The 24,027-nt window shown below is 41.3% G+C and overlaps 1 protein-coding gene across 5 annotated transcripts in view; it reads right to left on the reverse strand.

Moving 5' to 3' along the window:
* Nucleotides 1-24,027, reverse strand: part of SOX5 (SRY-box transcription factor 5) — a 621,758-nt gene that overhangs the window by 135,706 nt on the left and 462,025 nt on the right. For all 5 annotated transcript variants that reach the window (XM_065742493.1, XM_065742491.1, XM_065742494.1 and 2 more), the window contains 3 exons: nt 21,402-21,488; nt 8,055-8,227; nt 5,514-5,582 (listed from right to left, as the gene is read on the reverse strand). In XM_065742493.1, the coding sequence (XP_065598565.1) occupies nt 5,514-5,582; nt 8,055-8,227; nt 21,402-21,488 (329 nt within the window). The remainder of the gene's footprint in view (nt 1-5,513; nt 5,583-8,054; nt 8,228-21,401; nt 21,489-24,027) is intronic.

Below are 24,027 nucleotides of genomic sequence, written 5' to 3' on the forward strand. Positions count from 1 at the left end.
TACGGGTACTTTTTACAACTAAATTTTATCCGTTGCCATGCTAATGCCGTGCTAATGAAAATCTCAGTTTTCTCAAACAAAAAGAATGCAAATGGGCTGAACAGCCAACTCTGGCTAAGAGACGATCACTAACCTGAGCAGATCAAAAGCAGCAAGTCTAAACAACAGAAACTGTTCCCACAGATAACTGCACACAAATTATGGTATCTAAAGCATTCTGGAGGCCAGTCTCCTTACCAGTGTTTTGGAAGGCTGGAATCAAACCAAAGCCTCTTTGTGTTTGGAAAGTTCTGACAATAACAACTGTGTCATTTTTATCTTGGCACATCAGGCATAAGAAATATTTTTCTGAACTTCTGCGTAACTCAGAAACCAAATCTTACTTTCCTCCCCCCAAAAATATAGTCAGATTTGAAAAATAGATTTTGCTAAAGCTAACCATCTTGCAGGAAATTCCAAGTGTTCAAGATTTTATTACATTCCAAACTGGAACAACACCTTAAAACTCAGAGCATAATAAGAATGGGAATATTCTGAATTGCGAACAGATCGGTGCAGCCAGACTTCTCCACCTACCAATAGAACTCAAGAGGAAAGGGAAATTGCCAGCTTACAGCAGGTGGGAAGGATGGAAATCTGGATCCACACGCACACAGGAAGGCCTTACTTGGAGACAGGAGGACACCGAGGGGCAGCTGAGGGATGCCAAAAAGCAAGGAAGCCTGTATATGAAGAGTCACACAGTCTGGAGGGTGGTGGTGCCCAAGCCCACTTCAGAGCCCTGCAGGCCTGGTATGCATTCACCCCAGACTCCAGAGGGCAGGAGCATACCTGGAAAGTGCTATAGGATGCTCAACTGCCTGCACGGCAAGCAGAAGTCACAGCCTGCCCAGCAGGCAGAGAGCTGGGATCACCTTCTGCAGCAGAGCTTAGTCAAAATCCACTAGCTCTTCAGTCACGCTTTCTAACCAGAGGTTTTCCACCAGAACATCTTCTGACAAGACTCTGGTTCTGAAGCAACACAAAAACTCTGAATTAAAACCGCATGTAATTAAGTGATTGCTGTCTGGCAGGACACATTTCAGATAGCCCTCAGCATCTGCATCACCCAGAATTGAAATAAATTAGTAATGGAGTACTGGCACTATTCAACTGTGGCCCAGTGTACAGACACTGTAAAGCGGTGCTGCTTCTATACGCTGCTTCGAGATCTTAGTTTTACATTACTGGCAACCTGAAGTGTTGCAAGATCTTGAGCTGAGCTCTCCAAAAAAAAAAATTTTGACTAAAAATCAGAACAGTTTAAAAAACAACATTTGGCCTCCGTTTTGTTTGCCTTCTAATTTTGGAACTTGTAGTGTTTCATGGTTTCAAGTTTTGCCTGGAAATATGAGAGCTAGAAATTTACATTTTGAATAAATGAAAGCTGGCATTTTCATCATCACATGACTCCAAGAGCTGGGGTTTAGGAAAAAACACAAAACACTGTCAGGCCTCCCACAAAAGTGTGACATTAGCAACACCGGTTTTATCACAATTTAGGCTGCAGGGTTAACCTATTTTGCCAACCATTCCAGAGCGAATATGAATTGTCTTATGAATGTTAACAACCATATTTCATTTATAGTTCAATTAAAGTGACTTTGGTCACAGCTTCAAAACTATTCAATCATCAACCTAGGCCTAGTTTCTCTCTGAGCAAGCAGAAGATATAAACTGTACCAGGGTCCAAATTTTGCACCTTGGAGATACCCTTCAAAGCACAAGTCCACTGCTGCTCATTGCCTGTACTCTAAGACCACCTTAGCACCATGGTAAAGGAACATCTAGCCTTCCTGATGGGACAGCTACAGAGCCCCAGACTCCAAGACACTAGGAAAACTAGGAAGTCACTTGTGACCCCCTAGAAGAAGACAGGAGGTGACACTGTGAGCCCCACTAAAGCCTTGAAGGAAATTTTGTCCAAGAACTTGCTGAGCTGTCCTTTGCGACTAGCCTACATGTTCTTTCCTCTGCCTGCATATCATCACAGAGCTGTTCTGAAACACAGCCTGAAATCCTCAGGGCTGTTGATGCATGAGAGCAAACGGAACGAAGTTTCAGTTTCATATCTGATAAAATAATAAGACTTAGATGTGTAGGGCAGAATATCTCAAATATTCCGCAGGCAGAAACTACACGGAAAGATAAAGCAGAACTGGAAGCAACGTGCATGGGAGGCTGCACTCTGAAGTGGACAAAAACAAACAAACAAACAGGAAAAAGCTCCTTTCACAGAAACTCAACCCCCTTTACAAAGGAGGTATTGAACATCCCAAAAAGAGCAGATAAAAATTATAATAACAATATACCAAAACATAAACTCCTGCATAGAACACGTTTTAGCATTATGAGGTTATACAGATTCTTGACTTCAGTCTAATCAGCAACTTTTCTCCCATTTAGCATTACATTTACTTAACTCTATATGAAGACAACCTGCTAGTCTTCCATGTTAGTGAAACTGCCTTCCAGGTATTTCAGAAGAGAAGGACTTGAAAAAGATGTAATGTCAATTACACACTCATATGCCAGGTATATTTCTCCAAGCTCAAGTAGCTAAAGCATCCTTTCCCCACAATCAGAGAAGTGGCTAGTTTAATTGAGTTGTACTTAAACTCAGCATTTGCAGTTCTCTAAGGAGGAGAGATAATGGCAATCTTCCCCTGCTTATGCACTGTGTGTGTACTGGTGACTATAGGCTGGGGTGGAGAGAGAGGGGAATGTTTCCAAGTTAGAGCACTTAGAGAAAAGAGTCATAAATCATGGGGTCAGTCAGGTTGTGCTTTCTTTTAACCTTAGGGTATTATGTTTTCAATACAATATTTCAATAGCTTTTTTCTGTGTAATAATTTATCTGGAATTATGGCAACTCTTACAAGCTTAGAAAAAATTGGCTCAAGTAAAATGAATCCTTTGTCATAAATAGGTTGTGTTCATAACTGCAGCCTAATCATTCAATTGCACATAAGTCAAATAGTTATCCAGACTTTGTAGGAATATATTTCCCTGTCAATAAATCTAATGCTATTTAAAAACTCTGGGCCAACGTGACAGCAGCCTGTTAGATTAATTAGGACAAGGTCAGAAAATCTGAACTCACAGCTACATTCATGTCACAGTTTTGTTCCACCCACCATAACCTGATTGTAAACTCACCAACCGTTTTAAACGTGGGCATGTTGGAGTTCCTTCATTGTCTCCATTTATATACAAAGGCAGATTTCTTTGGGAATTGTTACTTTACTCTGACAACAGTCAGCTACACATGCAACCAAGAAGAAATGTACTGCATTCAATTCACTGACAGTGGGTTTTATTATTATTTTTAAATGACTCTTTTTTTCAGAGACCTGACAATAATTGAACTGCAGTCAGGGTTCAGGAGACTTCGAGACCATACAGACAGTGGAACTGTCAAGAGGCAGTCAGCATAATCCAAATTTCACTACAAATAGATCATCTCTGTGGGAATGAGAGGACAGTATTGTCTCCCTGCCTGTTTAATTCTTGACCTTTATCATGTGACCATCCAAAAGGAGGGTGCCCAAGTCTGATGGGCTTTGTGTGAAGTGGACCCCGGAGGTGAAATTCTGACCTTGACAGGGTCAATATTTCATCCAAAATCCCTTGGGACAGGCCTCCAAGTCATGTCTTAGACTTGCAGTTTGTATCAGATGATAGCTAGCTGACTTTCATTTACTCCTGACTTAGGTCAAACTTGGATCAGGGATCAAGAGATGAAAGGCTCTATATCTCATTATCAATAATCAGTGTTCTCCATGACCCTAAAAAAAGACATACTTCATTCTTATCTACAAGACCTTAAAACTTAAAAGGCTCGGGGTCAAATTATGTTAGTTCAATTTATTTTTATTCACTGCTTATAAAACAACTTCCTCTATCACTCTCATAGCAAAATGCTAAAAACGTAAATACTTTCCTTGCTATTGTAGAGGTTCTGCTATTGTTTTTTCTTTAAAAGCGTTACTAAGTATAATTAAATAAAAAAAAAGAAAAAAGAATTTCTCCCACGCACAATTTTAAAAAGAAAAATGGGGAAAAAAACCCTCAAACAACCACAAACAACAGAGGTCAAGCCTAATCCAGGGAAAATTCAGACTGGATGATAGGAAATATTTCTCCAAAAGAGTGGTCACACACTGGAATGGGCTGCCAGGGAGGTGGAACAGTCACTGACCCTGGAGATATTCAAGGAGCACTTAAGACACTGTGCTGAGGAGCATGGTTTAGTGAGAACGATTGGTGCCAGGTGGACGGTTGGACTGGATGATCTTGTAGGTCTTTTCCAACCTTGGTGATTCTATGAAAACTCCTTTCAGCAAATCAGGTCTTGCATGTATGGTGCCTTTTAAGAGAGAGGTGAAACTTCACCAGAAGTTTTTCACAGTTACAAAAGTCTTGCTACTGAAGAAGTACCATTTGCAACACAAGTCAGTTTTGGGCTAGCTTGAAGGTATACAACTCCTCTGATTTTGCTGGAATTCTTTTTGCAGAGCAGCTAAGGCTATGGCCCATAATTTCAGGCAACTAATTCTGAAGCGTTAAAGAGAACTTTTGGAAGGAATATCCTGATGTTACTGAACAAACAGGACATAATATCCACTTCCACAGTGACTTGCATTGCTCTGTAAATAATTGCATACTTAAACAGTCAGAGATTCTACCATGACTCTAGATAGCTGTAAATGTCAAACTCCTTCTTTCTTACTCCTTGTAAACCTTCACAGGCAAACTGATTTGCATTATATCAAGAACAGGGCTATGCATATATATACAAACAGAAGAAAACTACTGAAATACGATCACTGGTATGAAAACGGACCTCCAAATGCTTTAAGGAAAGAAAAAGAAGTTAAATGAAGTTTACTGGTTACACCGCATCAGCAATTTTTTTTTCCTCTACCAGGAGTAAACATGTAGATGCCTAGGACCTACAGAGTTGCTCTCTAGAATCTAACTAACCTTTAGGCCACTTTCTCACACAGTTACTTCACCTAATATTGAAAGTCTCCTGACTTTCAGGAAACTTCCGGCAATGAGAAGGAGAGACTTCATTAAAGATCTCTGAAGAGAACTAATTCAGCAAAACCTCAAGAACAGATTTGTAATAGATTCTTTGCAATCCAGTACATTTTAGCAATGTTTTTTGCCACTCCTAAGCTAAACCCGAAGAGAGCACTTTCAGAGGATTTCATCCCGCAAACCCTCGCTCACTCAGCTCCTCTCTCATCTGCTTCCTGATTCTTGTAGGAGTAGTGTTAACCACTCAAGGCCTTCCAGAAACTTTTTTCGCTTAATGACAGGTAACATCATCATGTGTTTCCATAAATAAGATGTAAGCCATCTGCAGAGATCCATAAAGATACTATGACAATAACGCCCGAGAGAAAGCATGGGGGATTGTAAAGGAAAGGGGTAACAGGGATATGGGTGGAGATACAGTCTCTGACCTGGATCTGTTGCTGAAGAAGGTTAATTTTGTGTTGCTGCTGCAGGAGCTGCTGCTGTTGTCTTGCAATCTGTGGAGAAATTGCACAGAAGTAATGTGAGATGTATCATCACTCCTAGAGCTGCTGCACAGCAAACTTCCACTCTGCTTGGCTCTATCAGTTGCTCTGTTAAACTAAGAAACCCAAGTGTGGGTGGCAGCAGCCTGGACTGACACTGAACCAAGGTGCTCATGCTCAGGAACAATTCATAGCAAGCATTTGTGTGAAAAGAAAATCTTATGAAAAATGCTGTGTTGGATGTTGGGAGAAGGACTGCAAAAAATCTCTCCCATTACCTGAAGTGGCAATGCTAAAGTAAAAAAAAAAAAACAAAAAAACAACCATAACAAAAAAACAAAAAACAACCAAAAAAAAAGTGAGCATTCATCTGTTTTTCTGTGCTGGAGGAAGAAAAATACTGGTAGAGAAGATGGAAAATAGTAGGGTAAGGCAGAAAAGGTAAAAAGAAAAAGTTGGATTGACAGTAAAATTCCTTTCACGTTTGGTACCACATATTCCATGTTTGCCAAGAGAGAAAATGGGACACCCAGGAGGGACTGATATATTCCACTGGTGTAGAAACAGACAAAAAGAGACTAGAACAGGGTTTGGGGATAATTTTTGACTCTCAATAATTTAATGGGCATATCAGCAGAAAGGAGCTAAAGGGTCAGAGCCGCGGCTCTACACTGAACCTGATTCACACAAGTTGATGGGCAGTTACACATCTCCACTCAAAGTCATGTGTGTCTTCCATAAGGACTTCAATCCTCCCTCTCCATTGCCTAAGTGACTGGGAGATGTAGCGTAGATTTTTTTATTTTGCATATAGTGAAAGAAAAAGCAGGCAATAATGTAATCAAATCAGGGTTCTTAAGAGGATGGATGAAGATAAACCACGATATGCCTCAAGTTGAAAAAGCAGACTCTCAGAACTTTCATCTGAGTCATCACAAATGCTCTGCTCTCATGAATAGCTAGCACAGCAGTGCAAACATTAAGGAGTATTGGTATTCTCCTGTGGAATGTGTACACATCTCAGGGTCAGATGAGAATTTACACATACTTACTGGGAGGAATTCTGTGCATTCTTCCCCTTAGGTATTTTCTTTCATTTCTTTTATTAAACTATTAGCATAAGAAACACTCGTTCATAGTTAACGCCCCATCTGAAAGATTGTTTTCTTTCTAGAGCATCTTTTTAAGGAGCCAAAATGATTTTATCAATATACTTTCAAAAGTTTATTTAAATTTCTATATGACAGAATTATACACAATTTCTCAAATTAAAATGAATCCTAGTTATCCTAATAACATGCCTGCAGCATTCTTTCCTTTCTTTTCCATTCTTAGACCATTCAGCCATCCTGTAGCAGTAATGACTTTAATAATTAGGGCAAAGGGAATAGTTCCTGTAGGATGTCTCCTAATGGAAGGATCCTGCCATTTACACCTTCACACCTTCACCCATATTCTGCATGTAAGCAACAGTGTGATACAACTTGGACAGTTTAACAAGTATGCCACTTCTCCTGCTCTATGTGGGACTTCAGGTGCAAGGCCAAAATACACAGTATTTAAGATAAAGCTTTTAATAGAGAAATAGGGAAAAACAAGGCTACAGTATCTGAAGATGTCAGCAGTGCTTTAGAATATTAAGATTTGTTAGCTAACATACAAACACTGATGTATGACAGCCGTGACTAAATGCACAGGGTTCCATGAGTTTCATTACAAGCAGAGATAACATGCTCAGACAGATCAAATGCTTCCAGATAAGAGCTACCATGATGGACTACTGACAAAATTTTAAAGCAGATGTCCAGGTATTCTCTGTTCACATTCAGGTAGATAAACGGTCATTCATTTCTGTTAAAATGTGCAAGGTGTAAATTTGTCAGAAAAGTAATGGTTTTGCATAAAATAAAATGTGTTTGTGTGTTCACACTGAAACTGTTCGAGTGTGAAAGCGTGTTTATGCTTTCAGTGGAGGGAATATTTGCAAGAACTGAAAATCAAACCTCTCAAGTGTAGGAGAGAAAAAGTCAAATTTCTTCACTGACTTTATATTGTTCCCCACTTTTTTCCACAGTTGGCAAAACAATCCTTTCATTTGTCTCATTACAACCCAAATGCTACACTTTGTTTCTTCCCTAACTACTAAACACCACCGAATTCGAGCAGTACTGGGAGAGTATATACGAGAACTGAATTTGCACACTTATATACACCTATTTAAAAGAAAACAACAAAAACAACTTTTGGAACAGAATACCCCCAAACTGGGCATGTACCTTTAAAAGACAGAGTATATATTGCATATTAAAGCAGTATTCCAACCTATTTTTGTTCAAATTTCTTCACCTGAGAAAATAAACATTAAGGGAAAAAAATAATGAGGTGAATAACAACCTTAGTAAGTATAAATCCTAAAAGATAATCTGCTGGGAAGACCTTCTAGAAAATGATTTTAAGCTGAAAGCCACCATAATAATCACTCACCTGTTCTTGTTGCTGCTTAGCCAGCTCCATTTGCTGGCGTTGCTTCTCGATCTGTGAGGCAGCCAGTTTCTTCTGTTCATCATGAGCTGCTAGCAGCTGCTCTCGCAAACTGGTCAGCTGATTGATCATACCCATGAGCTGCCTTTCTTTCTCAGCGAGGCTTTCTGGAGTCCCTGGGCATCATACGGTGGGGGAGAAAAAAAAAAAGGGGGGGAAAGAAGAGTAAATTTAGAGCTAGTTAGGTTTTGCAGGTTCAGTGTCACCAAAGTTTTAGCTGAACCAAAGAGCAGCAAACTACTGCAATTTACAGCACATTATGGCCTGTCCTTCCTCAGGAAAATTAGCCACAAAGGATAATTCCATATGCAGACTGATCCAGTGTCCCCTTCAATGTACTCTTGCCCACTCATCTACTTTCTGTTGCCTTTCTATCAGCTTAAAAGGAAACAAATCCTGCCTGTTCTGAAATATTTTCAAATTTTAAACCTTGTTTACATTTCAGAGAGATCAAAATTAACATTTCCAGTTTTTCTAAACTATTGAATTTTCAGCAGAAACTTATAACTAAGATACGTTAATGTTTTGACACTTGCACATTAACCTCCCTTGTATATTTAGTGGGAAGCAGTGGGGTCCCCTTGGGGTGAGACCTCTCTGCCTTCTCACTGGTGCTCCCAAAGCACACAGACACTACATCATTTCCACATGCCCTGATGAGGATGACGTGATAAAGTATTTAAACTGTTAATAACAAGTACCACTGCCCCTGCCACCAATTAATATTTTTAAAGGAAAAAGCCTTGCAGAAAAACTGAGTTAAGCGCAACTTACCATCTCTCATGTTTACTGTCACTAGATGGTTTTTAAAGGAGGACACAGACACAGGAACTGACTAACCTCTAACTCTAAATCATTTGGTAAAAAACCCTCCTTCCACCCAGAATGACAGTGATTGTAAGGGAAGGGAAGAAAAATTTCCAAGAAAAAAGCTATGAATCACACGCCAGAAACAAAAATTGCACTATTAGAATATCTAGTATCATTCTACTATTAATTTAAAAGACCAGAAAATATGTGTAGCAGCTAATCCACAGATATCTCCAAAACCACCACACCCTCTCATATGAGTCAGAGCCATGAAACCCTTTTCAAAAAAGCCTTAGGAAGGGATTGGGACTATCTGTCTTTATGCCTCCTCCGAAAATAGTCTGCTTTTTGGGACAACCCTGCCACACAAACCTTTCTAAAATGCAGGAAGTGTTCTTCTGCCAATGTCACCAATGCTCTCCAAGAGAAGGAAAAAAAAAAGAGAGAAAAATTTGGCGACTACACTAAACATGTTCCTAGCCAACTATCAGTCAGACACGGAAAAGAGCTACTTGTAATAGCTCATTTAGTCTACCCCCCTGCCAGTGCAGGAATGTTCCCTAAAATGTATTTACTACAGCTTTCGACATTGGATTGAGCTGTCTGAAACACTGAATCATCCACTTCATGCTTTGGAAGACTGGTCCACAGCCCTACAGGTGTCACTGTTACAGTTATTCACTTGATATTTAGTTTCCTTTGTACTCACTGAATTTCATCTTTGCACTCTCAAACAGCATCCCGTTTCCTACTTTAGCAAAATCCTTTAACACATTTCCAGACAACTATATACATTTGGGAAAACACTAAGAATCCATATTTTCATATAAAGGAAATGTAACGTGAATTATTTTTTAGTAAGATGCTGGAGATCTCGGTGAAAATATCCCCATTACTCAACAGAAGGCTACAGCAAAACATTCTAGTAGGAGCTGGAAACTTGAGAACTGTATGGAAATAGCAACCACAGGACATAGAATTCTTCTGTCAGAGGCTGGGAGAAATAGAAAACTGCTAAAATACTAACTCAGGCAAAGAAAATTCTTCTTTGTTTCAAACACTGGAGAGAATTGCTTTATGTGATGCACTTGCCACCTGGACAAAGAATTAGTTAGCAGCACTAATGCCACTCTTCTACCCTTCATACATTCTTCTCTAGGAAAAAAGTTGCAGAGTTTCCAAGACGCACAGCAGAACTGCTTGAAGACAGCTTCTTCCTTGCCCTGTCAGCTGCTAGCAGTCCACTACATTATAATACTCATCTAATGACAATTATCAGCATATTCTCGCAGTACAAAATGGAATACCACACTGGGAGATTTGTAAAAAGAAAATATTTTCTTCTCAACTTTTATGAGGACTCAAGAGTGTGAGGGAGAAGAAAATACGGAGTGAAAGAATGTAACAGGTCACTAGTTATAAGCCTTGGTAGGGTTAGCAAAGTGCAGTTGCTCCCAATCAACTCATCTGACAAATGCAGCAGTGCACACTGAAGATATTCAGAAAGTACTGGCTCATCAGTGCATTCTGAGATCCTATAGTAGCTTTTGGATGGGAGTCCAAAAGCACTTTGTAAAGCTAAATTAATCCCCCGACAACTTAGATGGGTGGCAGAACACTTCCATACATGTGGACTGACAGACAGATGGGTCATGGAGCTCCTCACAGTGCCAGCAGAAGACATCTCAGTATCCAGTGCCATCCTCTGCAGCTCCCACATGCAAAAGTTCCCCACATATGCTCCAGCAGTGACTAGGCACAACTAAACCACAAGGGCAACCAGCTAGCACAGCTCTACTGTGATCCCATTTACCTATGGAGTAGCAAAAGGCCGCCTGCCTCCCTGGGACATAACAGCTAGACCTAAGCCACAGGAACAAGAAGGTCTGGGTGAGCCAAGGCCAAGCTCTGGCTGTACTGTGGCTGTGCTCCTGCAGAGAAACGCAGAGGAACTGACCTCTTCATTGTTACTTATCTTTTAATGAAAGTTTGAAATGCCCAGAGGGGATGCTTCATGTACTAAGTAGGTTAAGTACAGTACTATGTCATTTGGCTTATCAGTTGAAGTGGGAGTAGTCTGACAGAGCCATTGTTTTCCCTGAACAATCTGAGATTGTTAATAAACTGGACGGGAGAATTTATCACCGTCAGCTTTTAAGAAAATACCTATTTGGAGAATACTTTCTGGAAAACACAGCTTAGCTACTTTTCAGTAACATTTAACTGTAATACTGAGTCTTCCAGGTATATTTCCTTGAAAAGTAAGTACTCAGCCATGTTCCCAAACAACCAGCACAACAGAAAGATCAGATGGGTGGGAATACTGTGAGACAGTGAATTATGGAACAGGTTCCCCCTTGCCTTACACATCCACATGAGCCACAACTGGTGATGAATCACAGGTAGTTGTGAGGGTATTTTTTGTACAGATAGCTGGTGACTTATAGAAGTGTGAAAGTTGAAAAAAAGGAAAGTACTTGAATCAGACTGTCTTCGTCATAATGTGAAGTGTTTAAGTTTGATATTTTATATTTTACCCATTCTATCTAACACACCTTTTCTATAATTTCTTTTGCGAATGGAGCTGACAAAACTGCTATTTAACTACTGCCATTTATAAGTCACTTTGTTTGCGTAACAAACGAAGACCAAACAATCCTCAAAGTTACATACACTATGGTGAATAGCTTTGGTCACTACAAAACTATGAGTGTGAATTAAAATGCACTACCAACCACTCGCTGCCAATTTAATGCCCAATTCTTTCTTGTTCGTCTAAATTACAGGTAGGCAAGAAGAGTGTACTTCCATCCTGTCACCAGTCTGTTCTCTCTTTTAGCCTGTATGAGAAGATCCAAACTTTCATCATTGTTTGAAGTGTCCTGGCAATCAAGGGATTTCCATTTAGATTATGCAGTTTACACAGCAAAATGCATCAGCATTTTGAGCAAACACAACAGCAACCATGTGAAGACAGGTGCTTAACAGATGCTGCCCAGGAAGCCATGAGCCATCCTGTGCTGCCAACCTACCAGACCCTTGGAGGTGGTGTAGAGCTCAGCAAGGACAAGTCACAGCCCCAGCAGCTGCCTCTGGTCCCTTTGTCATTACACCGAGAGCTGCTCCCAGCAGCACGGAGCTGGAGTTGGTTCTGGAGCTTCTCCTTGCTCTGCACCACTGTACGGCTGCCTAACTAACACTCTGCAGTGTAGCATGGCTGGGAGGTAAAACAAGTGCCTATCACTGCAGTGTACAACTTGACAGCAAGCTAGATCACTTCACACAGGTACTGAGCAAGGAAAGTGGCGTACATCAACAGCTGCCTCAATAATTACTGCTAACTACCATCAGGCCACCCTGCCCCTTCAAGAGGTTGCTGTAGGTGCTTGTTCCGCTCTCTCTGTACTCTACCACTGCAGTGGCAAAATGGGAGTATCTCACAACTTAGCAAAACAACACAGACAACAGAGCATCACCGTATGCACTACGTCTGATACAGGGAATGGCCCAAGAGAAGATGCTTTCCAGATGCATTAACTGATTCTCTACCACCACAAAAAGAGATCTGGAAAGAAAAAAAAAAAGAAAAACGTGTTTGTGGATGCAACACCCTCAGCAGATGGCAATAAAAGACGACTCAAATTAGTGGCATTCTGTATCGCCAAACCTAAACTTCGCCTCAGATCAACACTATCCATAATAGTGTTTAAGTAGGAGAAGAAATTTACTCAAATGTGAAATAAGCTATTACACATTCTTAGTACTGATTCACAGCCTCAGACTGGCAGTGACAGTAACATTTTAATAAACATTAGTATGAAGACACCAATATGACCAAATGACACACTTAAAGTGAGAAAACGAACAGGAGAAACCTTGGCAGATTCATCCAAAACACAACCAAAGGGAAAAAAAAGAAAAAAGAAAAAATAAGAGGCAGAGAAACTCCTTTTGCAATCCAAACAGTAAATACTTTATTGTAATTTATTGGACAGAATGAGAATGTAAATGAGAAATTGGGAAAGCCAATGTTTTCTTTAACAGGCACTCGAAGCATTTGCTGCAAATGCTGAAGTGATCAGGCTGTTTGCTCGCAGCCAGCCCACAGATCTGCTCGCAGCCGCGCAGCTCCCAGCGCATTCTGCAAAGGGCAGAGACGTGGACAGGCACTCCCCAATCCCGGAGCCGTGTCTCAATTAAACAGCCAGGAATGTTATCAATCAGAGGCTTCCCCGCACACACACAGACGGTGAAATTCATCCCCCCCAGTCAGTTTACTATCAAGGTAATTACGTAAATAGCTTCTGAACTGCCAGCATCTGTCTTTCAAAGAAAAATCAAAGAAAACAATGTGCGAGCAGAAAGCCTGGAAGACACAATAATATTGTATTATGTTCATATCATTAACTATAGTTACAAAAGGAAAAAAAAAATCCTCCTGTATCTACAAAGCTTTGTAGAAGAAAAAAAAATAAATGGGAATAAGAATATTTTGAAGTACTCTATGTTCAAATAATGATAAGATGTATAATAATAACTAGAGCACGCAGTACAGAACATTTTTTAATTTCAAAGCATTAGCTAATTGGTTTTCTTCAAGACTGTCAGCAGGTAGAAAGGTATATATTACCTTTATGTATGAGAAAACGGAAACCAAGTTTTAGAAAATTGCCTGCAGCCATTCTTAACTTTAGGGACTGTAAGCTGTCCTACTGCTGGCCTTGCTGAAGTCACCAGCAGAACTACTTCAGAAAGGCCACAGATTTCTTTAACAAACAGATTTCTTTAGACACAGTATATAAACACTTACATCTTTACTTGACCCCACTTGATAGCAGCCAGGGTCCTACTTAAAGGAGCTCTGGGAACGAAGAAATCACTCTAACACTAACACTAACCAAGCAACAGGACTTTGCTGCCGACTAAGCTCTGATGTTGCTCTGATGAAGACATAAGTACAGCCCATAAACTGGCTAAAAGCTGAACCATCTCCAGGCATTTACTGCAGTGATGTATTTTTTAGTAAGACTTCTAAGGGTAGAGATATAACAGTCCCAATACAAAACTGAAGGAGTCGAGAATGATCTCTCTGTAACTGAACAGCCTATTGACAGAGTTGTCCTCAGTTAAAGTCCTCCTAGTAATAACATTATTATATCTGAAAAATAAATAAATACATCCAGGCAGGAGTCCATAAATTAGGTATCTTCTCTTGAGGGTTTTATTCCAGTATCTTAAGATTTTCACTCTCACCCCGTTGTCAATCTTTTTTCTTCCCCCACTCAATTTTACTTTTGCTCTGTCACATTTGGAATCCAAACTCACTAATATTCCATCCCACAGGAAGATTAGGAAAGTGAAACAGAGAGTCTGCCTTGTCTTCTTCTAATGAAAAGCAAACTAATCTTTGTCACAGTTCCCCTAAAAGACTTACTTAAAACCTGATATTAATTTTAAAGAGGAATATTCTTCCCTCGCTGCACAGGCTGACTCGCTGCTGACGTCACCTGAAGTTGTATATGTGAGGCAATGGGGAGCTGCTGTTCGCGCTTTCGGGAAACATGGTCTGATAACAGATCTAAGCAGCTGAGGTAAGTTCAGAATTTAAACTATTCTTTTCTCTGCCTTGCAACAGAAATGTCAGATGTTTATGACCAAGCAGTGAGTATGTACTTTAAGTTCTGTACCGATATGGTACTATGGGCATGTGTATTTCGGGGTGGACATGGGGCAAATGGACATCTGCACATGTGCAAACTCCCTTGATGCTTCCCTAATCAATACTTCAGGGAGTGTTTTATTAAGGACTGGCACACAGCTTTCCAAGCCAGTAAATCTTGGAGCTGCCAGGATGTAAACATCTAAAAACTGGCATTTTTCATTAAGCTTTTAAGCTACACAATGATCGCCATCGCTTACAGCTACCTACCTTGCTAAATTAAATGACTTCATTTGATTGATATGGGAAGTCAGCTTAGAAAAAGAAACTTTCTGACTGCTTTTTACTCAGTGGGCTGCCTCCACCAGAACAAACAAATAAAGAAAAAGCGCAGAATTCAAACCTGTTTGCCTGTATCCACAGATTTATGTAATGAACCTTTTCTGCTTGCAAATAGAAGTCCTTTTTAGAAGAGCAAGTTCAAAGGAAGTTACATATTTCAGCCTGTGGACAGTCTTAATATTTTAGGTTTCAGTGGAAGACTTTGCAAAATGAATAAAAACAAATGATGAACAATTACCGTATTTTGCCATTACTACCCTCAAGAATTAATATTCTGTAGGGACAAAAACTTAGCTGTCTGCTCTGTAACAGCCCAACACATTACTGTTTCGCAATGCTGGAAAAAGAAGATGTCAGAGAGCATTCTTCATTTGCCGTCAGAAAAAGTTTTGGTACAGTAGACAGCAAACAAAGCTTGGTATTCAACTAGGTTAGTAACTCACTGTCAACGTTATAAAAGACAACGTTTGCATTGAGATTATTTCTCAGAGGTTTTTCTTTGTTGGACTGCCTAGACGAGAAGCTAGGACTCAGCTACAGAAACAGCATTTGCTAGTGGAATTTTATGCAGTAGCAGTGCAAACAGTAAGAAATATGTATGTGTATTTGCTTTATTTTGACAAACTGGTAATTGTAGCTCAGCAACATTCATCTCTATCAGCACATCTCTGAGGTAATTTTAGTACAAAGAAGAACTGGTTTAATTCCCTTTTGTCATCCAGCACTCTGCATGATGTTTAAACATAGTGGTTTGGCCTCCACATGTTCAAACAAAATAAAGCCACTGGCATTTGCTACTTTAATTAGTTCAATTTTATTCTGTTTTCTCTATTAGTAATACTTTTAAAAATAAAAGTTGTACTTGTTATAAATAGAACCTGATACTTTTCCTGATCAAACTCAGCATCTTTATGAAAAACAACAACAACAAAGAAACAATCTTGCTTTGCTGCTTTGCCACAAATTCTCATTTTTTGCATTTTAGATGTTTTCTTCCACTCCTCCTCTTCCACAGATGCTGCCCCCAACTAAACTCCCAACCTAAGGTCAAATAGGAACAGCTCCATCCAGTTACAATCTCCATTTCAGACTTTCACTTGGCCTGAATTCTGCGTTGGTGTGGCTCAGTTGGCACTGTCTGCTGCTCTGCAGTCTGAGAGTATCACATTGCAGTGCGATCAACCTCCACTATTTCGGCAGCTGCCAAATTTCCTCTCAAAACGTAGGTTCCCCTGTGTGCCACTGGGCAAGTTCCCCCTCCAGCACTTTTGAGATATTAGCAAAGGACTAAACTCCTCTGTCAGCAAACTGCCAACTATTAAACACCCCCAAAAAATAAGCACAAAGAAGAAGGCTGCAATAAATATTGAATTTATCACAGTTAAAAACCAACAACCACGCACATCTTACCTCCTTCACTTACGACTTTCTCACCCTCCTTCTCTCCCCACTCCAAATACAATACCATCCACAAAAAAATATTCAAAGCGTCCACCTATGACACAAGTTTGCAAACATTTATTAATCATTAATTTGCAAATGCAAAATTTACATAGCTCCCATGAAAGTGCGCAGCGTTCACACATCTCCTGGGGATCTGTATTTTATTCGACGGAGGTTTATACCCAGAGTACTCCCCATGAATAATCTCTCTCTCTTCTCCCCCACTCGTTCCTGTCCACATCTAAAAGGCCAAATCCCTAGCTTTCTTGCCTTCAGTTTACAGATTATGAGATCCAACGTGTCACTCACTGGATTACTGCACATAACCTGAGCACTACTCGAAGCTTACTTGTCTTCAACTTGTCCAGCGTTACTTAAATGGAATTATCCGTCACAATCCATATACCGAATCTGCATAGCCCACTTATCTCAAGATTCTGTGTGTCACCTACCAGATTATCCGTTTTAATCCATACACTGAATCTACATAACATATGTCTTTAATTCACAGGCTCTGACGAGCTATAGTATCACTGAATGGATTATTTCTCTTTATCCATTATTGGCAGTCCTAAGACCATTGACTGCATACTCTCTCGTGCCCCATCTTCCCAACACAGAGTGAGATTAGAGCCTGGGCAAACACGGCCCCATCATCCATCAGACGCAGCGGGATGCAATACCTGCATCGATACTTCATGTAACTCAGAGCACAGGTTCTTGAACAAAACAAGTATCTGTGTTATCATGCATTAAAGATTAGGATGGTAGGCTGACCTTGCTTTCAATTACACTCATAAACCTGGAGTTGTTACTCCAGTAGAGTCTTTTAGATTTAAGTGGATACAAAGAAGAGCTGAATTTACCCTAAAGACAAACCCTTTGGCACTGAGTGCAGAAAACAGTTTGCCAGGCTTGGTTAGGAAGTAACCTGTACAACTGAGAGGGATTTTCAAATAACAAAAAAGTCAGGTTCAGGCTTGCCCAGTCTTTCTTGAGAGGTTCAGGCGCAATCACTATGAACAATGCCTTCACTTCAACAGCAAACCAACTCCGAAAGATTAGAAACAAAAGTCAGTTCAGCCTTTTGTTCCACACACCTATTCAAAAACTAGCTAAGTGGGGTGCATACAAAATACGTATTTATATTTCTTGACAACCCTCGATAAGTGAGAGATGAACAAGATTAGCAGAAGGGCTTTGTGTACACTGGGGAAGTTTTAACGAGATTTCTCCTCATGGCTGAAGCTGTCTCACTCTCGGCTGCTGCAGCCAGACCCCACGTACCCAGGGGCTGGCAGCCAGCCCTCAGGCCTGTTCCTGGGCCTTGTCTGAGCAGTGAAACTCAAGTTTCACAGCTGTTTTTAACTATGGGCATGGCCACTGATAGCAAAGAGCCATCTCTCAGCAGTCCAGCCTGCACACTGCACCTCCTGCAGTCCATACTATTGCTCTGGAGGAAAGCAACCACTGCCACCTCGCAGTTCCCAGACAGCAGCAGGCTCTGCTGAGAGCAGGGAAGGGCCTTAATTCTCCTTCCTGGAGGTGATCAGCCTGAGCACCAAAGCTCTCTTTGCCTCACTGACTCCAATAAACCGCGTTACCCATGAACAACCCAGAGGCTTTTTGAGCCCCCTTCTTGAATACGATGGATATAACCAAGTTTGAACAGACTACAACCAATTCAATATATAGTTTTATAGTTTTATTTTAATATATGTCCACTTAATTACATGTTTTGTGGGCTTTACTATAGACTGACCTGTTTTGAACAGTAAAAATTGCATGGATTTCAACAAAATTTCTTAAGAAATCTCCATTTCCAAACTCGTATTACTAGCCCTATTCTGCCTCTCTAAGCAGAGTAATTCAAACTAAAGTTCCAGATATGATAGGTTCTTCACCCAGTTTTAAGGGTATTCCCTTCGTGTACCTTTCAATCAAGCCTGGAATGTATTATTACATTTCCCTTTCCTTTAGTACCTGAACATATGTAGCTCCTCCTAACTAAGACCTTTAAGTTTATAACCAAGCTTCTGCAGGTACTCTCGCTTTTCCCATTTTACAAGTGTGCAGTTGGAAAAAACGGGGCTTGAAGTGGCTGCTGAAAGTAACAAAGAAAGTAAAGAGGAAGAACTGAATACAAAACTAGTGAGTCCCGCGACTTAGTCTAACGATCCACAAACTTCATTATCTTTAATAAAACACTACTGCCTTCTAACTTATAAGAAATAACTCTAACAGAAAATAAACCCTTCAACTTCATCTCCCTTCCTTTTAATCTCTACCAGCAAATAAAATTCATTGTCAGTAACACAGACTTGAGCATTAACAATATGTAGTCCAGCGCTGAGACTTTAGCACATGACATACTAAAACTCCCCCAGATTTAATGAAAAACACAATGAAACTTTGAACAGTTAATGTGGAAAAAACTATTCAGCGCATAAGACAGTTGGGCAGTGCAGATTCTAAGTGTTGTCCACATTCCAGAGTGTATTAACAATAAGACACTAGTCGGGCAGTGTTTCCAAATATCACTAATATAGAAATGAAAGAAAAAAACGCAGCTGCCAAGACAAATATAGAGAGAAGTTAATTAAAAATTCACAACTGGAAAACTTAATAACTGCACATTCGTATAGAAGGACAAAAACATTTTCTAGCCTAATGTATATGTGTTTGTACACGCATACGTGACTACAAACCAGCTTCACTTGCACACTTTTCATGCCATCTCACTAAATACAGCTGCAATACAGCTGAGCCATTGTTCCTAGGCCGCTCATGGCTGGCGGTGCCATGAAAACCGCATTCCTGGGCACTAAATAATCAGCCTTCGTGACCCCCCAAGAACCTGTAAGTCAAATTCATTTACCCCCAGAGGGCAATGCTCTATTGTATCCTCCCTCCTTTCCAGCCACCTAGGAACAATGGACAATAATTGCAACTGTCACGGCAGTCAGTAGGAAAAATAAACCAGTGCCTGTTTTCACAGCTTACTGCCAAACCTGATCCAAACACCTAATAACCATGCCCCCAACCACAGCACCACAGTTGCACTAAAAAGCGTCAGATGTGAGGCTTTTGAACAGAGCTGCAGAACAATAACTCGACTTGTGTTCAAAATATGAAGCTAAAAAACAAAAATTAAAGCAAAGCAAACTCTTCTTTGAGGCTGTGCTGTTGCTCCCCATCCTCCCCCCGGGCGAGACTGAAAGGACTGCTGCATTTCTTTCGTGCTAGCACAGAGCTGCCTCTGCTGCTTTCAAGTTTAACTTGTGAGAGAGAGGAAGGGAGAAAAAAGATTGCCCTCCAAGAGAACGAGATCACAGGGACGGGGGGGGGGGTAGCAGACTGCACACAGCACTTCTCAGCGCAGCTTCACTGAGTGCAGGGGGAGAGCAGAACCACTGTGCGAACTCTGCCAGCTCCAGCACAGCAAGAGTTAAAGCGGCTCCAGAAATCCTGTGAGAACCAGCGAAACACACCCAAAAGTGGCTATGAAAGCTGCCTCTGTACTTCAGGCCTAAAACGTCTTTAAAGATTCGTCAGTCTGTGGCAGCCGACGCTGTTACTCTTAAGACAATGTGCTTGCAAACAGCAGAAATCCCAGGTACCCCCAGTGGCTATCCTGCTCTGTGCGCCTGGAGAAAATGTGCTCGGTGGGAATGAAGAACTCAGGGTTTGGCCCTCTGTTATAACAATAACAGCACAGCCTGTTTCGGGCCGGAGCACCATATTCAATTCTGAAGTTATCCTACATATGCAGAGAATATATATTTTCTGAATTACAGCCTCTTAGGGAGAAGCTAGGGGAAGCAAGTGGCATACTTTCCTACTTGTGTAAGTCAGCAGGCTAGAGCAAACCTAACGCTGATGGCTTATTTGTGACAAGCTGGAAGGCACATATAATTAAATTAACACTATCTTTGCTCATTGACCAATGTGTTAACCTCTCAGAGCATCTCACGTTGCAGTCTTTACTAAATACTGCCCACTTCTAGTGCAGAAGGTCCATAAACCTGCCAAGCATGAGGTCCAGGAGGAGCCTGCCTGAATGAGGATTCTTCACTGGGGACATCAGTAAACAAACAAACCAAGAATAACGGAATGAAATCTCATTTAAAACATAAAAGAAGGGTTTGATTTCAATCTCATTCTACTTTCACATTCCTAAAACAACGTTGGCATCTATTTTGCTACTCTAGATATACCATGATAGAAATGGCAGAAGAATCAGACCCACTGTTTCTCTTCTAGAATCACAACTCCCACTCTGATAAAATTACTGACATGCAGGTACTCTTAGTTCCTTATCACAAGCATTCAGGAAGAACTATAAAAATATTACATTACATGAAAACAAACAACGACAAGTTCCCCAACATGACCTCACATAGATATAAAATGGGGAAACATCTTGGCAAAGCAGAGGCTACGGCTGCTGGAGAGTGGTCAAATTTTGTCATTTTCCTTCTGGAGAACGGCTTTGAAAGAACATGCTTTAGTGCACAGATGTTGTGCGCTGTCTTTTAAAATCTGCGCTGGCTAATTTTGGTACCTAGAGATATCATTACACTAACTTTGTTGGTTGTTGTTTTTTTATTATTTTTTTCCCCGTACGTACAGAAAAGTAAAAAAAAAATTCCATCACCAAAATCTGTACAAACATGAACAAGGAATTCTGAGTACCCTCAGATTTGAGAAGCTGAGCACTGCTACGCTCTGATCTCATACATAAGCCTGCATTTGATGTGTGAATTTACATTTTTTTCAGCTCAGCTGTAGGATCTATATTCCTCTAACAGAGAATGATACGTGCAACAATGGCTTTGTATAAGTTCATTCATTTAAGGCGATATTCGTGTATTTATTTACAGATGGAGGGCATACTCTTTCTTTAAGCCTGGAAAACTACCTTTCAAGACGGGGGGAGGGGGGGGGGGGAAAGGAAGAGGAACAAACAAACGAAGTTGCAAAAAGCCCGTGATATACAGATATTCATTCTCAGTTTAGCACAGAAAGAGCGTTACCTTTTATTTCTCCAAAGTTCCCTGATCCCATGGCAAGAAGCTTGTCTTTCCAGTCCTTTGATAGTAGCTTTTCAATACTGGGAGTTTCTGAGTGAAGGGGGGGAAAAAAAATGTAAGCAAATCAACATGACTGTCTCCACAATAGAACTCATTAAAAGTCTATCTGCTAAAAATAAGGCCAACCCTATTCTGGGCCCCAGTCGTAATGACTTCATCAACAAACTGATAAGAGGGGAGGAAAAAAAAATGTGTTTTGTCACCTGCTGTTTCAAAACCATTAGCTTTTTCCTCTTGTGGAACAAAGCCATAGTAATTTCGTATGACAATGGGCACATATAAACCTGCAGTTCATTGTTTTTCAATTTGGTGAACAAGTTGCTGCTTATAATGGATGCCTGTCAATTTCTGAGTGTTAGTCTGCAGTCAAAAAATAATTATGTTGATAAAATGCAGAGTAAAAAGAGAGAGAGGAAAGAGAGAGAGAGAGAGAGAAGCAAAGAATTAGCTCCTAAATCTGCTACATGTAATTATATCCCTCTGAGTGTTTACAATTACATCCACTTTATAATGTGTGTTTAAACATCGCGTGGTGGTAAGCATACTGTGGAAAGATTTTCCAGTAGCACGCACATTATAAATAATAATAAAAAGTTGGGTATGAAAAAAAAAGCCTTAAAAGACTGCAAAATCCAGAGGGAGAAAAGGCATTGCTTAGAATGGAAACCCATTATTTGCTCATTTCAGATTCTATCACTTCCTTTAAAAATAAAATAGACTAAAATATATTCGTTCGGTATTTTCAGTAAAAATGCAGCGAGGGTGTGGAAGGGTCTGATATTTATGTCTGTAGCTCTCGTATTCTGACCTCTTTTTGTGCAGAATTTTAATGCATAAGTAAATATAAATGCTAATAAAATTCAGAGGACATTAAACTCAATTCCAAACAATGTAATTGTATATTCTTGTCAGCATTTAGATGGGTACACAATTACAATAGCTTTCAATCCTACGATTAGCACTGCATTCAGTTAGAAAATGGAGTGTACTAAAAGATAAGTGTCCCAGTATGCGCCATCTAAATAACAATACCCACACTTATTATCTGGATCTAAGACATATACTGCTATTCTCCACATTTGTGTTTATGTGTATTTGTATTTGTTCAGGCGTTTGTTTACCCCCTACCAGGAGCATAAAGGGAGTACATGTTAACTTATCAAAGGGACCGTCTGGCCTAGAGACCATACAATTATTAGCAACTGGTTAATTTTCCCCACAGTAAAAACCATTACGAGGAACCTTCATTATCTCGTTTGGCTAATTCTGCCTACTTTCTTCAAGCCCCAACTTCTCGAGCGGCGGTGCGGGAGGGAGGATGCGAGCGGGGGGCACGGCGGCTCCCCCCAGCAGGCCTCCCCCGAGCGTTCGTCCCACGGGGATACAGCGGAACCCCACTCCCACGCCGTAAAGGGAACCGCGCGGCTCTGCGCGCTCGGCCACGGCCAGCATCCCATGTGCAGCAGTATTTTCACCCCCCCCCCCTCCCCCCCGGCGACGTTTTTAGACACGTTGCAACGCTCACTCTCCTGTGTTCCCTATGAAACGGGATGCTTCCCACTCGGCGAGCGGCACGTCTCGCACGAGGGAAGGATTCACGAGGATTCCAAACCACGGCTGCAAGCGCTGAAAGTGCGACGAAATCGGAGCGGAGTACTGTCAGGAGTTGCACTGCAATTCTCATTCCCGTGCGGGGCAGGGGCAGGGGCGGTTATACCGCGCTGCAGGCGCTCGCACGCCTATCGCCCAAGTTTGTGCGTCGCCTGTAAACACTCATTTTTCAAAACGTATCTGAGTAAGTCAAGTAAACGCTGCCGGTTGTTTTTTTTTTCCCCCTGAGCTTTTCACAAATTCTCGAGCAGCGTGTAAACAGGCCAGAGCAAATGCGGTATTTGCAGTAGAGGACTGTCAGTCATGAAAAGCTAACAAACCTTTGCAAAGCAGGAATGCGGCAAGAGAAATCCATTGTGCGCTGACAATAGGCTCCAGAGCCTGCAGGCACCAAAAGCAGCCCGTCTTACTTTTAAGTCTATTGTCAGCCAAGTCCGTGACAAAGCTTTTCCCCTGCGGCTAGACAAAATACTCGCTGTAGCGCGCTCGTCAAGGAACAGAAGTCTTCCGTCTAACTCCCCTCGTTAAAGCATCAGCCGCGGAGGCTGCGAGCGCTCCCCGCCGCCCCGGCCGAGCAGCCGCCGCCCGCCCCGCCCCGGCCCGCCCCGGCGAAGGGGGGCGGCTGGGCCGGCCCTGCCCGGGCCGGGAGCGCGGCGCCGGGGCTGCGCGGGGCGCTGCCGCCGGTGCGCGGCTCCGCGACCTTTTGCCGGTGGGGCGGTCCTGAGCGTCCCTACTCTGTCGGCGGCGGAGGCGGCGGGCAACGAATGCCGCGCGTCAGGGACCGGCTTTCTGCGCGGATGGGGAAGATCGCAGGAGGAAATCGTGATTGGAGATGGGAAAGGCCGAATGGCAAAATCCCAATGGTAACAATGCATCTGCTCATTAATGTGTGAATATGAGTAATATGAAAATTTAACGCGATTATAAGCCCCTCAGCAATCCCGATGGCATAAAATAG

This window comes from Cyrtonyx montezumae, unplaced genomic scaffold (assembly GCF_038088225.1).
Source record: "Cyrtonyx montezumae isolate F1298 unplaced genomic scaffold, pur_monq_1.0 scaffold_3, whole genome shotgun sequence".
NCBI classification, from domain to species: Eukaryota; Metazoa; Chordata; class Aves; order Galliformes; family Odontophoridae; genus Cyrtonyx; species Cyrtonyx montezumae.